At 31.6% G+C, this 14,136-nt stretch overlaps 1 protein-coding gene across 1 annotated transcript; it reads right to left on the bottom strand.

Moving 5' to 3' along the window:
- Window positions 1-906: 906 nt before the first annotated feature.
- On the bottom strand, window positions 907-2,388 carry LOC139085720 (putative zinc finger protein 840). Its single transcript, XM_070633850.1, has one exon. It carries the CDS (start codon window positions 2,386-2,388, stop codon window positions 907-909), a length of 1,482 nt encoding a protein of 493 aa, XP_070489951.1.
- Window positions 2,389-14,136: the final 11,748 nt, after the last annotated feature.

Here is a 14,136-nt window from a genome sequence, read left to right as displayed (position 1 = left end):
TGATACTTTGTATCATATAGATGACGCCTGAACCTGGTTGTCCAGTTAGGTACCGCTTGATAGTAGCTAAAATCAAGTTCAATAGTATTCCTATCAACTGCATGCAATCAGATTCATCAGTTTATAGTGGCATCCCATCCAATCCTACGGTAACTATTTATTATTTATCTGATCCCCGAAACCCAAGAGCAACCCAAGAGTGTGTTTCATGTCATAAATACTAGATCAGTTGTTACTAGTTTCCTAAATACAACCTCCCCCTCCTCCATCTAGCCACTATTACTCACTTACACAACCCTTCATAAATATATTCCATACACAAATTTGTTATAAAAATTGAACACAAGTAAGGAAGTAAAAATATTGCGCTAAATAACAGCATGCATTTTCCGTTCCTTTATTCCCATTCCAATGTTTTTCCTTTTGTTTTTACAATTTACTCACTGAAGGCAGTTATGCGATTTTTCTTGTTGTTCATTTCCTCCCTCTAGTTCCTATTTTTCTCTTCTTCCTTTTCATATCAGACACAATCTCTCACTCAGCATGAAATCGGTAAAGTGTTCTTTTATTTTTTTTTTTCCTTTATTTTGTTGGACAAATGAGCAGCTTATGGGAAGGAGATGTGGAAGTATTGATGGAAGTGGATAAGTGGATGATTAAATAATTGAGGTGAACTAATTGGGTGATGTGATGCTTTAGAGGTTATCAGATTGGAAGGGGGTGTTAAGGACTAGATTGAGGATATGCTGTTTATTCCTGAAAATTAAGTAAAGTGTGCCTTAAAAATAATAAGTCTTTGTATTTTTGTTTCTAATTTTTTATTTCCATTTTTTTACATTAAGTTCTTTAGCCTCAACCAGACTAGGTTCTTACATCAAGTTCTTTAGCCTTAATCAGACTAGGTTCTTAATTTCCCACCATTTTCCTCTGATGAACCAACAAATGCTTCTCGAGATGATCGTAGCGGACGAATCCACCTCCACAAATTGGACAGATGTGATCCTTGACATCTTCATGTGTCTTTTCGTGTCTTTTAAGGTCGACTTTGTTGTTGTAAGACTTTACACATTTTGAGCATCGGAATGGCTTATCACCTAAATGTTTTTCCATGTGACTGTTGAGTGATTCTTGGTCTGGAAATTTCTTGCCACATTTTGAGCACTTGAAGTTTCGGTTTTCAGAATGGGCCATGTTCATGTGTTGTGTAAAGTGGCAGCGGAGGTTGAAAGTTCTTGGACACATTTGGCATTGAATCTTTGAATTTGGTTGTTGTAACTGGAGGATGGCTGGTGCTTGTTGTACTGGATGTTGTTGGCTTTGGGCGATTGGCTGTTGCTTAACATAAGCAATTGGTCGATGTTGAATCTCAGCAATTTGCTGTTGTTGGACATGGGCCAATGGTTGACTGGATGTTCTTGAAATAAGAACGTTACCACGTATTGTTTGATGTTGAACCAATGGCTGATCTGTCATTAACTCTTCAACAGGTGATAGTTTTTGAATTTTTGCTGCAGGTTCCTCGTTCTCGATGTCCAGGTCGAAGTTCTCATAGAAATTCTTTGCTGTATCAGTTTTTGAGTCTTGACTATCAATCATGTTCAGTCGTGATTGGTCATCACTTGTCAGGTTGTTGATAGTACTGTCCTTCTGTTGGAAGAAATCAGCAATTGTCCTAACTTCCTTTTTAATTTGGGATCCAGCATTGATTTCATCCTTTCTTATGTATTTTTTCTTCTGGTTTACTCTCTTTCCTCGTTGTTGCATTCTCATTGCACGATGATGCTTCTTTGTGTTCTGATGTCTTTTGAGGTATGCGATCGACGGGAAGTCTAGTGAGCATGCATCGCAGTAGTAAATTGCGTCGTCAGATTCATTGTTGTGTTCAATGTATTGGTGTTGTTGAGGAAGCGGTACATCCTCGTCGTCTTCGATTTCATAATCCTCGAAGATTTCATACTCTTCGATTAAGTTTTGGAGTTCTGGATCAACTTGAAATTGGGTTCCTTCAATGTGTTGATGTTGTTGGAGAAGTACTGCATCCTCGTCGAAGATTCCATCCAAGTAGTCCTTGAGTTCTGGTAATTCTTCCATTTGATGTCTAGATCTTTTAGTTGAATGAGTCTGTTGAGGTTGTTCAGAGTTTGGTTGAACTTCAGTTGTTAGTTCGATCTGCTGACTGTGAATGTTAAGCTGATCGGAATCTGATCCATAGATTTCAGTATGTTGAACAATAGGCTGAGTTTGTTCGACTCCTGAAGGTTGTTCAATGTTCAGTGGATGTGTTGGTAGTTCGAAGAGTTCATTCAGTAGGTCCTGATGGTCGTTAGCTGAGACATTGCTATTTTCTGCATTGAACTCGATTGTAACGTTTTCCCAGTCAATTTCCATTTTGGTATTTTATGCTTTGATGAAGATTTAAACCTTTTGTTTATATTTAATCCTTTGAGATCGCTGAGATTTTTTGTTTTGAATAATTTTTGAGATTGCTGAGATTTGTTATTGTTTTCACTTCGAAATTGAGAAGCTGAATGATATTTCTTGGAAAAATCTGCATTATTTATACCAAAAATGAGATTGTTTACATTTTTGCAGGTCAAAATAGTTTTTTCCTTTTTGGACAAAATTGTTTCGTCTATTTTGGTCCAAGACTGTAACTATTTCAAAATTATTAAATTTAAATATATTTTTTTTTTAAATTTTAAAATCTTTTTAATTTTTGACAATTTTAACAATTTTTTTTTTACATTTAATAATAATAATAATAATAATATAATAAATTTATTACCAACGGTATTTGATTAACAATAAAATATGTATAATTCTGATATTTCTTTACTAATTTCAATTTCGAGATTGAGAAGCTGAATGATATTTCTTGGAAAAATTTTGCATTATTTATACCAAAATAAAGGCTAAATGAGATTGTTTAAATTATTGCAGGTCAAAAAAGTTGCGTCTTACTGTGATTATCGCGCATCTATCGAAATACTGTACATACTCAATCTACATTTACGAGCACCTTAAAGACAGGAGTAAGGATAAGACCTTTTAGATTGCGATCACAGTATGCTGCGACTATCGTTTGTACATGGGTGCACCACGTGAGTCTGATGTACTAATGATAGGTTCCCGGATTTATTCAAGGGGGAAGTTTGATTTTACATATTCAATAGCAATTGCTTTTGTGCAAAGTTTCGTGTCTGAGGTTCTTGTCTTTTTATATGTTATGAAACTATTATATAGCTTTAAGCCGTTGTAAAATAAAGAATTTTGTGATGATGCTTTAGTATAATTCTTCAATTGGTATTCGTTGTTTCTTCTGGTTGAGTAATGGTGTTGGTCGCCTGCTTTTATCAAATGTCTCTGTAAATAGGCTGGTGAAAGTCCAAGTGCCACTCTGTGAATAAATAAAATCACATTAAGGTAGATTGTCTGTTTAACAGATAACCATTTAACATTTAAGCTTCATTTAAATTTTTAAAAAATTTATTTTAATTTTAATAACCAAAATTTTAATTTTATTTAATTTTTAAAAAAAATTTCTACATATTGTAAATACCCTCTATTGAGGACTTCGTCGGAAAGTTGCAATCGAATTTCAGTCATAATTTTAAAAAATTTAACTTAGTTTCAATTTTAAAATCTTTTCTAATTTTTAATTTGTACTTTGTAATTTAAATCTTAATTTTCTAAATTCATATTATATAGGTATTTTTAAATTTAATTAATAGTGATAACTACCTGCATAATTCATTGCTAGATAATAAACTAAGTTTTCAACATCAAGTCAAACAAGACAAAAAAAGTTGTGGACAAAATAAAAAATTTCCATTAAATTTTCCTCATAAATATTCAATTGCAATTCACAAAAATGAAACATGAAAGCCAATAAATCCAGGTGCACTTAATAAAATGAACAATATTTCCCATAAAAAAATTGTAAAAAAGTAAAACTTTGACACTGCTTGTTGTCAATTCATGAATAAATTTTACACCCATCGAGCATTTCGATCTCAATATTTTTTTTGTCGATTCATTCTTCATCTTTATTGCCCTATTGACTATACAATATCAATTAATTTATCCTGTCTCGTTCGTTTATCATGTCATACATCACAAAATAGCAAAAGATGATATTTTCATCTGCTCATTTTCAGGTCACCTCCCATTTAACATTTTTCCTCTTCTTTTCAAACATAAATCTTGAATCAAAACCCATCCACTCCATTCCTTATCTTCACATCTCAAAAAAAAGTCACCCCTCAACCCCCAACCCCTCATCCGATTCAATCTCCTTCAGAAAATTATATTCTGTCTCAAAAAGCTATATCTGTTTTGTTATGTATGTACATTTTAGAAAATATTTCACATTGCTTCATTGCCTTCTTCATGTTGTCGTACAAGTTTCATGATTGATTTGAATACAAATCAGATTTGACTTTTATGCTTGATGATTTAGACAACAATACATAAATTTAGTTGCTTTCATGGATCGGGAAAAGTGGGGGAGGAGGGGGAAGGGGGTGGATGATGATATTGAATGGTGATGTGGATTATTTTGGGGATTTTAGTAAATTTAGGAATTTTTGGTGAATTTTCATACATTTTTGATAAAATTTGGAAAATCAACGCTCTTCTGGGAAGGAGGGAGGCAGGGTGTTTGAGGGGTGCAAAATTTGAACGTCCCCTAATTTTATGCATTAATCTTCATTAATCCTCATCTTCTATAATCACTTCTCTTTCAATATCCAACAAATATCCTTTTACTTATTACTTAACACAGTGGTCGACAACCTTCGTGCCCTGGCTTGATTATGGCAGTTTGGAATGAAAAATCTCAAAACCCAAAAATTGACGATTTAGAAAAAGGTCCCAAATTTGAACTGAAAAAGTTTAAAATAATCCTTTTTTAAGGTAGAAAAAACTTGAAAATCTCGGAGTCTGAGGAGTGCCGTGTTACAAAAGGTTGCTCAGCACAGACGAAACACCGAAAATCGTAAATTTGCATTGTTTGAGATACAACAAGTGCATTACACTTCAAGCGACTATCGAAAAGTCAACCCTAAAGTCCACTCGACTCCATACAAAATCCGACTCAACTTCAACATCCGATAACAAGCAAAAACCTTTCCCCTTTTTACTTCAATCCATATCCCACCATCTACTACATTATATCCTCCAATACAAATACAAAATCATAAATAAATTCATATCTAAATCAAAGATTTTGAAGCTTGTCGAGTGAAAATTAGAGAAAGAGTTCTGATGAGACTTTAAATCATTTATCACAATATGAAAATTCATCATTTTTTGTTAATAAATTAATATTCATTTCAATTGAGAAAATTTTTGGATATTAATTTATATTTTCATAATGAGGTGAGAAAATGAGGATGGAATTGGGTTGAGGGGGATCTGTATGATGATTGGGGGTTGGTGCCTCACTGCTCTGAGGTAGTTCTGCTGCTTTTAACGCAACTTGACGTAGAATATTGACGAAAGAATGTCAATTAGATGTCAAATAAGAGAATTTGTGAAGTAGGCAGCAATTGAGTTAGATGGAAGGCTTTTTGTGATAACCTAGGCTCCAAGTTAGATCATGGTTCCAAAAAATAATTACCCCTATTGCTCAGCAAGGTTTAAATGCATTTTATTTAAGAAATAAATTCAAAAATTTATTGAAATTTAACTAAAAATGAGAAAAAGTTAAAATCAAACCACACTGCAAGCAGCACACGACTTTAGATTAAGTCAAATTATTTCCATCCCTAAACGAACTCCCAAATCCCAACTTTATCAATATCCATTCCACCTCCACACCTACCCCCAACATATCCATAAACATTTTCCAAAGACAAATTCATGCTTCTGATTTTCAATATAAAATCAATTTGTGAATATGAAACATAAATACATCTGTCGTCGTATCAAAAGCATTCAATTAGAAAAGTTAAATGTTGTTGTCAACATGCTCAATCATAATTTCATATTTTATGTATACAACCGACTATCTTGATGATGATGATGATGATATTTTGTATCAAAACATGTAGCATAAACATATACAAATTCATTCTATTCATTTTCAATTTTATGAATCTACTTCTTGTGTCTGGATGTGAATAATTTTTTTTGTATCTCTTTTGATTTTTGACTTTATTTTTCTTGGTTTTTATTTACAGATGAAATGGATTTGAGGATCCACTGGAAGAGAATTGAAGCAAATTTATGGAAAAATGACAAAAAATTCTACAAAACTGAGCAAATATTTGTAAAGTTGGAATGAAATTTTGCAAAAACTGAGCAAATTTCTGTCATTTAATTTCTACAAAAACTGAGCAAAATTCTACAAAAACTGAGCAAAATCCTACAAAAATTGAGCAAAATTCTACAAAACCTGAGCAAAATCCTACAAAAATTTACAAAGATCTACAAAAATTTAGCGAAATTCTACAAAAATGTACAAAGTTCTACAAAAACTGAGTAAAACTCTACAAAAATGTACAAAAATTGAGCAAAATCCTACAAAAAATGTGCAAAATTCTACAAAAATTGGGCAAAATTCTACAAAAAAGTTCAATATTCTACAAAAATTGAGCAAAATTTCCAAAAATTCCAATCCAAATTCATCACAAAATCCCCACAAAGAACAATCACCTCATATCCATTTCAAAAATTTCCATACAATCAACATATGTTGAGACGACATTAAAAAAGAATTTTTGAAATTGAAATTGAGATCAATTTGTGTGATATCATGTTGTGAATGAACCTTATAAGTTAGTCTGTGTCTCATTCCAAACTTTTTTTCTTTTTATTGACACGATATTGAAGATTAAATCAATTGAAATGATCCTGATTATGATGTTGGAAGTGACTTTAGAATTTTGTATCTGTATTTAATGCTGTGTGGAGAATTTAAATTATTTTTTGAAATTATGAAAGATTTAAAGATGGATAGGTGGAAGATTTATATTGATGGATTTGGTTTAGAGGAGATTTGATGGGTTGGGTCTGGAGTGCATTCGACTGATTGATCAAGAACGATTCTAGGAGTTTCTTTCATTAGAAATTATATGAGTAAAATACTAAAAATCTATCCTCAACTTTGTTTAACACAAAACCTCTTCGTCTACTTCCTTGAATTAGTTTTGTGGATATATCATTGATATGCATCATATACGAGTCATTATGCCGATTTTTGGGGATCAATTAGGAATGGTAAATAAAGTTCTTAATGAATGCCTTTGCCAACTGATAAACTGATGAGAGGAAGTTTGACTACTCCCTGGATAAGCTCCTATTAAGATTGATAAAAGCTAACTTCAGCTGCAATTCAACATCATCATATCCACTTATTTCATGAAAAAAATCCTTTGATTTATTAAGTTTTCTGACAGTAGTTGCCATTAAACATGCTTCAGTTATTACAACTAAAACTTCTCTCTATCATCATATCCCGAGTATCTCAAATGATGAAGTCTCCGCTAAATAGAAGCCAAATGGCTGCCATATGGCATCAACCTGGAGGTTGCTTTTATTTGGTGTTAATAAGACCCAAGTGATACGAATTAATGACGTTTGGACGGTCTAGACATGTTATTAGAAGCTCCATTAATTTAGGTTTATCAAATCTGACTTTCTTGATGGTAAAAGAGCTCGTGGATCACCAAATAAATCTAAGAAGGGAGCTGTTTGATAGAAACAGTTTTGCGCTTGGTATTGGAATTTACCAAATGGTAGGCAGCTTCATGTTATACCCCAGAGAGGTCAGCAATGATCTGTACGACCAGCGAAGTAAGCAAATAATTAAGAAGAGACTCCTTTACGCCTCTTTTATTAACAGCAAATGGAAGCCGCTCGGGAAAGAGACTTTGTAGAGTCTTCTTCATTTGTGTCACTCGGGATATAGCTACGATGGTCATCTTTCAGTTCAAGAAATTCAAAAAAAAATTTTTTTTAAAATAATTGGATGGTTTTTGTACCCAAAAGTTGAAATCAATTGAAAAATGTTAAGTCAACAATAAAAAAAAAATCCTTTCTTTTTTTATTCTACCAAGAGAATTTCCAAGTCAATCAAGTGTAAATTTCACTGGCAAAATCAACATATAATCAATAACAATTGATGCGATACATGCTCATGTCCCATCATCTTGTTAACTCAATCTCAATTTCTCGTATCAGGAAAAATTTTCATTTTTTTTTTAATTGGCATCGATATCAACATGCATGGGATATTTATTGACGATATAATTGGGATCGTCTTGCCAATAATATTGTAAATAACAATAAAAAAAATTGTTAAATTTATTGAAGCTGAAAACTACATTGAGTGATGTGCTTCTGAAAAGAATGAAAAATTTCCTTCCTTTTTGTGACCTTTTAAACTTTTTTTTTTGAGAATTTTTCCTCTTATTTCCTGACTTTCATTTTGTCTACCTACATAGCAGCACGTAGATTTGTTTTTATCAATTTTTCCCATTAGATAACTGCCAAAATGATGTAAAATTAAGCTATTATCTAAGATTTAGATTGGTGGGACTAAAGCGGGTTCTATCACCGGCTTTCGCATGTCAATTTCCAATACCCATTGCAATACTGTCTATATTGATAGATTTCTCCAGATACACGGCATACGGTTCATATAATTTCCAAATTAACTTGACAGTGTGCCGCGACTCACAGATTGCACACCACTTTATTAGATAATTAAGTGACTTTTAAAGAGGGATTCAAATTTTAGTGGATTAATCCATTATGTCGTCGTTTAAATTACAATACTGTTCCTCAAATCATGTCCTTTTTCTTCTTCATATTTCCAACAAAAATAAAAAATAAATATTTTTTAATAAAAAATTGTCTTATTTTAGTCTCGTACCCAGAAATCACAAGAAATGTCAAATAAAATTCACAAATCTAAATTTCATAATACTCAATAATAATATTTTTTTGTGTCATGATTTCCGGACCCTTCAATAAATTCACTTACTTTCTCACACTCGAACATCTTCGTCTCAATAATAAGGCAAGTCCGCAACTTTCACATCAATTTTTTATATCCTTAAATTATTTTTATCACTTTTATTAATGCTATATGGGTATGTGCTTGGTGGTAGATTGTGATATTGGGTGAATTGCTTCTTATGTTACACGGTTACATGTAATTTTAAGACCGGCGATTTGCTGGAGGGGAAAATTTTTGGTTGAAATTGTTGAAAAAAATATTTTTGTTATTGAAAGTCTTTGCTTTAAGGTTCAATTTTGAGGGACGACAGTTAACGATTTGGTTTCAGGTTGTTGTTTTTTTTAGGTCAGTCCAGGCTTGATTTAAAGTCTTTCTTTCAAGGTTTGACAGTGACAATCGTCGATTTAAATATCTTTGAGATCCAGAGCTGTTCTATGTCGTTTCAAGGCTATTTACTTACTTTCCTCGACGGGCGTACATATCAAATGTGGTTCATGGCTTTCCTCAGTCGGCTCCTGAAGCTCGCTTTATCGCTAACAACCTCTTGCCAATTACCAAATAGGGTAAAGAATATAATTTTTGTGGTAATTTCAATCTTCAAGATTTTAAAAGTTCATAACTTTTCACGTGTTAATTCTTTTAGGACAATTTCTTCGGCAAAATATTCAGGAAACAAGGAAATTTACTAAAAGCTAATCAAACATTATCCTAAAATAACAGCTTTCGTGAAAAACTGATTTTATTAGTGAATATAATTTTTGTGGTAAAAAAATATAATTTTTGTGGTAATAATAAATTGAGAATTTGTAGCTTAATTCTTCAAGAAGATTGGCTAAATTTATTATCAGGCTTATATTCAACTAATTTAAGTTCAATTTAAGTCTGCAAAGCATGTGGAAAATGATAAATTAATTAAAAAAAGTTGAAAAAAATTTAACGAATTTTTAAATTTTAAATGAGATAGGGGAGCATCAACCTTAGGGAAAAATCAACCAAAAATTCTCTTAGAAAAAATACCACAAAAATTAGATTTTTTTACCACAAAAATTATATTCAATGTTTACATATTTTAAATGTGTTTTTTTAGTTAAACTAATTAACTTTAACTGTTTATTACTAATTATTGTGAAAATATATGGTTTGTTTTATCATATTAGTTCACTTCCTAAATGAATCAGTGATAATTTCTTAAGAAAATATTTAATTGAAAATTGTAGTAAAAACTTGAATTTTTAGGGTAAATTTTTGGATCGATAAAACTTAGTTATAGTAAGGTAAAAGCTCCATAAAACTAAACATATATCATTTTAATAGCATTCTTTCATAATTTATTTACCTTTCTGGATATGAAAAGCAGTGTAAAATAGAATTTCCAAAAAAATGTCAATACCACAAAAATTATATTACCACAAAAATTATATTCTTTACCCTACCTTTTCAAGACTAAATGATTGTCTTTTGGCAGTGATGCTCAAGCTTTTTTGTGCTATGGCTCATCTTGATTTTAAGCCACGGAACCCAGTTTAGACAACACTGGTGAAGATAAAACAGATCTCTTAGACCTTCATTTTATAGTGGGATCAACCCTTGAACCAACCATTTGACAACAGTCTTATTTGTAGTCAACAAAAAAAGACCGATTGAATCGGAAAATAGAATTTGGAATCAGCAAGTGGTACCCAGCCTAAAGAGCTAGTTTTATGCGACATCAATGGGAGATTATGGATCATAAGTGGTCTATCCGACAAGCGGAGTAAGTAGGTAATTCGAACAGGTAAGGAGCATGTTGGGTATACTCAACAGCCCGCTCATTTACGTGAGCTCATTGTCTGTTAGGGTAAGCATAGAGTGTCCAGAGGATTTTTGCAAAATATCGGGACACTTTTTTGAAAAATCGGGACATTTTGAGGTTTTGTCGGAACACAGCATCAATGATGAAAAGTACACCAGCATCCTGGCAAAGAAACAGCAGATGGCGCTAGGTAAGCAATAGTAATTTAAGGTCTCAGCCAGGGTCTGTTCAGCTCCTCCCCACTGGAAAAAAAATCCTCATTCTACTTCCATAAATTCCATTCATCCCCTTTATTGACATCACACTAGCACACACACTCCGCTGGATTCAATAAAAATTACATTTCGTCTCAAAAACGTGTCAGAATAAATATTTGATAAGCGCTATCGTCCTCTACCCCATCCACCCATCCCTTTTTTCCACTTAGTCTTTAGCAGCATTGTATGAAATATAAGAAAAAATAAAAACCCAATCCACTCAAATCCATTTTCTTCTTATTTTTGCCTTAAATTTTTGATCCGGTAATAATAATAAAAGGATGAAATAAATAATTTATACATTCGAATTGATCTCGAAATTTCCTCGTGAGTATGAATGTTGTAAAAGGCTATAGGAGAAGTTTCATAGGATGAGACTAAAAAAAATATATAAAAAATCGATTGGCAATAAAATTTTATTAACTTTGGCGATGTTTTTATTAAGACCAGAAATCCTTCGATTTTTTTTTTTATACGCTTTTATTTAGGTTGCTCTGTTTAAGACTTTCAAATTTTCAAGTACCTATATCGACCACTTCTACTTAACTTCAAAGGCTGAAATTTGGCATAGTAATGTATTATAGGCTAATATAGAACACATTAATAATATTTTTGAAAAAAATTAAATTTTGTTCTAGTTAGGGCCAAAAACCTAGTTTTTTAAGGCCAAAATCTACGATTTCTTGATATATTTCTGCTTTTACGAAAGCTTGAAAGCTGAAATTTGGCATAAAAGTATATATTAGATTATTCTGTATTAAAGTAAAAAAAATTTTTCAAAATTTTAAAATTTCGCAGTAGTTAGGGCCAAAAAACTAGTTTTTTTTACTGAAAATTATAGGATTTTTCGACATATTAGCTACATTTCTTATCCGATTGATCTAAAATTTTAACGAAATCTTTCATTAAGCATTCTTAATAAAAATTAAAAAGATTTTTGCGAAAAAATTGAAAGTTGACGATTTTATAATAACAAACCCTAATTTTTGGCCTGTTTCAAAGTATAAATTTACCTTCATAGAACATAAAATCGATATTTTTAAAAATTTGTGTACTCTGTTCTATTTAGGACTAAACTCATTTCAAATTAAAATTGAAATAGTCATTTAAAAGCGATTTTTAGTCTTCAGTATAGATAGTTCGGTTACTAACAATTTTTGATAAAGAAAACTAAAAAGTAAAAAATAAAAATATGTAAAAAAAAGTTTTTTAAAGATACGCTTTTATTTAGTTGCAATCAAAAGTAGAAAATAATATTTAGATTCCAGTCTCAGATTTAAAAGAGACAAATTTTTAAAATTTTTCGAATAAAATTATAATAAAAGCGTGGGCTATGATAATGGCTTTTGTGGATTCGCCCACGCTTTTATTATAATTTTATTCGACAAATTTTAAAAATTTGTCTCTTTTAAATCTGAGACTGGAATCTAAATATTATTTTCTACTTTTGATTGCAACTAAATAAAAGCGTATCTTTAAAAAACTTTTTTTACATATTTTTATTTGTGTGTGCTGCTGCTGCTGCTGCTCTGACTCGTTCGATACGAGAAAAATTGCATTTCGGATTAATTTAAGTTAAAGGGATCTTAAGTGGTTCATTGCCATTCACCAATACAGTCGGACGTGATTGTAGAGCATGTAGAGCATGAAAATCAGACATAATAAAAGAGCGGTGCTTTAAAAAGGATTAAAGATAAATGAGGGGCCATTTATGAGAGTTTTTTTTTCAACACGATTGCGGTTTAAAATGAACGTTTTTTTGGTTTTGGCGGTTCTTTGGATCGGGAATTTGAAGGGTTTGGTCACTAACTGTCAGTCATATTTATCTTGACCAGAACTTAGCTTCACTAAAGACTCAAATTATTCAAAATTCATAAATCGTTGAATCATTGATCGACTCAAGTCATCGATAGTTGACTAAGACTAAGTCGTCGCTTTACAAAAGAATATATTTAGTCGCAAATTCACGCTAAATTCAAACTTAAATCACCGATACAAGATTACAAACTCTCCTCTCGAAAGTGAGATGTATTAAGTCGTTGGTTCATAACTTACTCAAACTAGAACATCATTTTTAATGAAGAGCATCATCAGTAACTTAGAACTGAGCTAAATAGTTGCTTACCAACTAGCTTAGCATTATGACGACGCTACGCAATTGTATTAAATACAAGCGCCGCTTCATAATTTCATCAAATTACATTTGCATCAGAATTAGTTCAGATTTGGTTCAAGACTTCATGGGTAATTAGATTACAGTGCTGCTTCATTGCTGATTCAGCCAAAGTCATCGCTACATAATTGTATCAGACTAAATTTAGTGATTTATAACTGTACTACTATTAAGTCATCGCTTTATAATTATATCAATTCTAAATCAATGTTTTATAGTTGAGCTAGATTAAGTCGTCGCTGTATTTTTTCTTCAATTTAAGTTCTCGCTTTATAATTGAGTCAGATTTATGCTAAGTCATTGCTTCATAAATGTCTTAGAATAAGAAGTCTTTGCCTTAAGTTGGATATTCATATAATATCAAAATAATACCATAACATGCAAAGAGACATTTATTAGGTACCATAGTGGTCTTTCTGTATCAAAAAAAAGTATGCTCTTTGCCTGTTAGAGATATAAAGTCATGGCTTTAAAAACTAAATTCTTAACACTAAACTATTGATTATTTCCTATCCACTCAAAGCCTTCTTATTTAGTTCTCAAACTACATCTCAAGGATGAATTAATTCAAGTGCTACAGACTCATAATTTAAATAATCCATACCCATACATATCCCATGCATAGTGTAATATCTACAAATTACAAGGACATCAAAAACTTTTTTCATTCCAATAAATCATCTCTAACATTGAACCTCTATTATCATCATCCAGAATCTCTATCTATGTTAGCTTAATATTCAGTTCGACTTCATGCATGATTGTGCTCTTCACTTATAGCTGCTTAAATCCAAATTTCACTCACTTTTACTCTATCACATTCAGAACTATACTTTTTTATATAAAATCTACTTATTTTATTTTTTTTTTTTATCTTTATTGAACTGCTAGGTCAGGAATTTTAATCTTTCATAGACGAGAGGATGTGAGGATGCATACAGGCAACATA

Source organism: Chironomus tepperi, unplaced genomic scaffold, assembly GCF_022539635.2.
Source record: "Chironomus tepperi strain 1889 unplaced genomic scaffold, CSIRO-AGI_Ctep_v1 contig_81, whole genome shotgun sequence".
Lineage (NCBI taxonomy): Eukaryota > Metazoa > Arthropoda > Insecta > Diptera > Chironomidae > Chironomus > Chironomus tepperi.
The sequence above is the reverse complement of the archived record's forward strand: the minus strand, read 5'-3'. Positions and strand labels throughout refer to the sequence as shown.

Bases quoted from the DNA above. Each gene is read 5' to 3' on its own strand.
- LOC139085720 (XM_070633850.1), bottom strand. From the start codon at position 2,388: ATGGAAATTGACTGGGAAAACGTTACAATCGAGTTCAATGCAGAAAAT.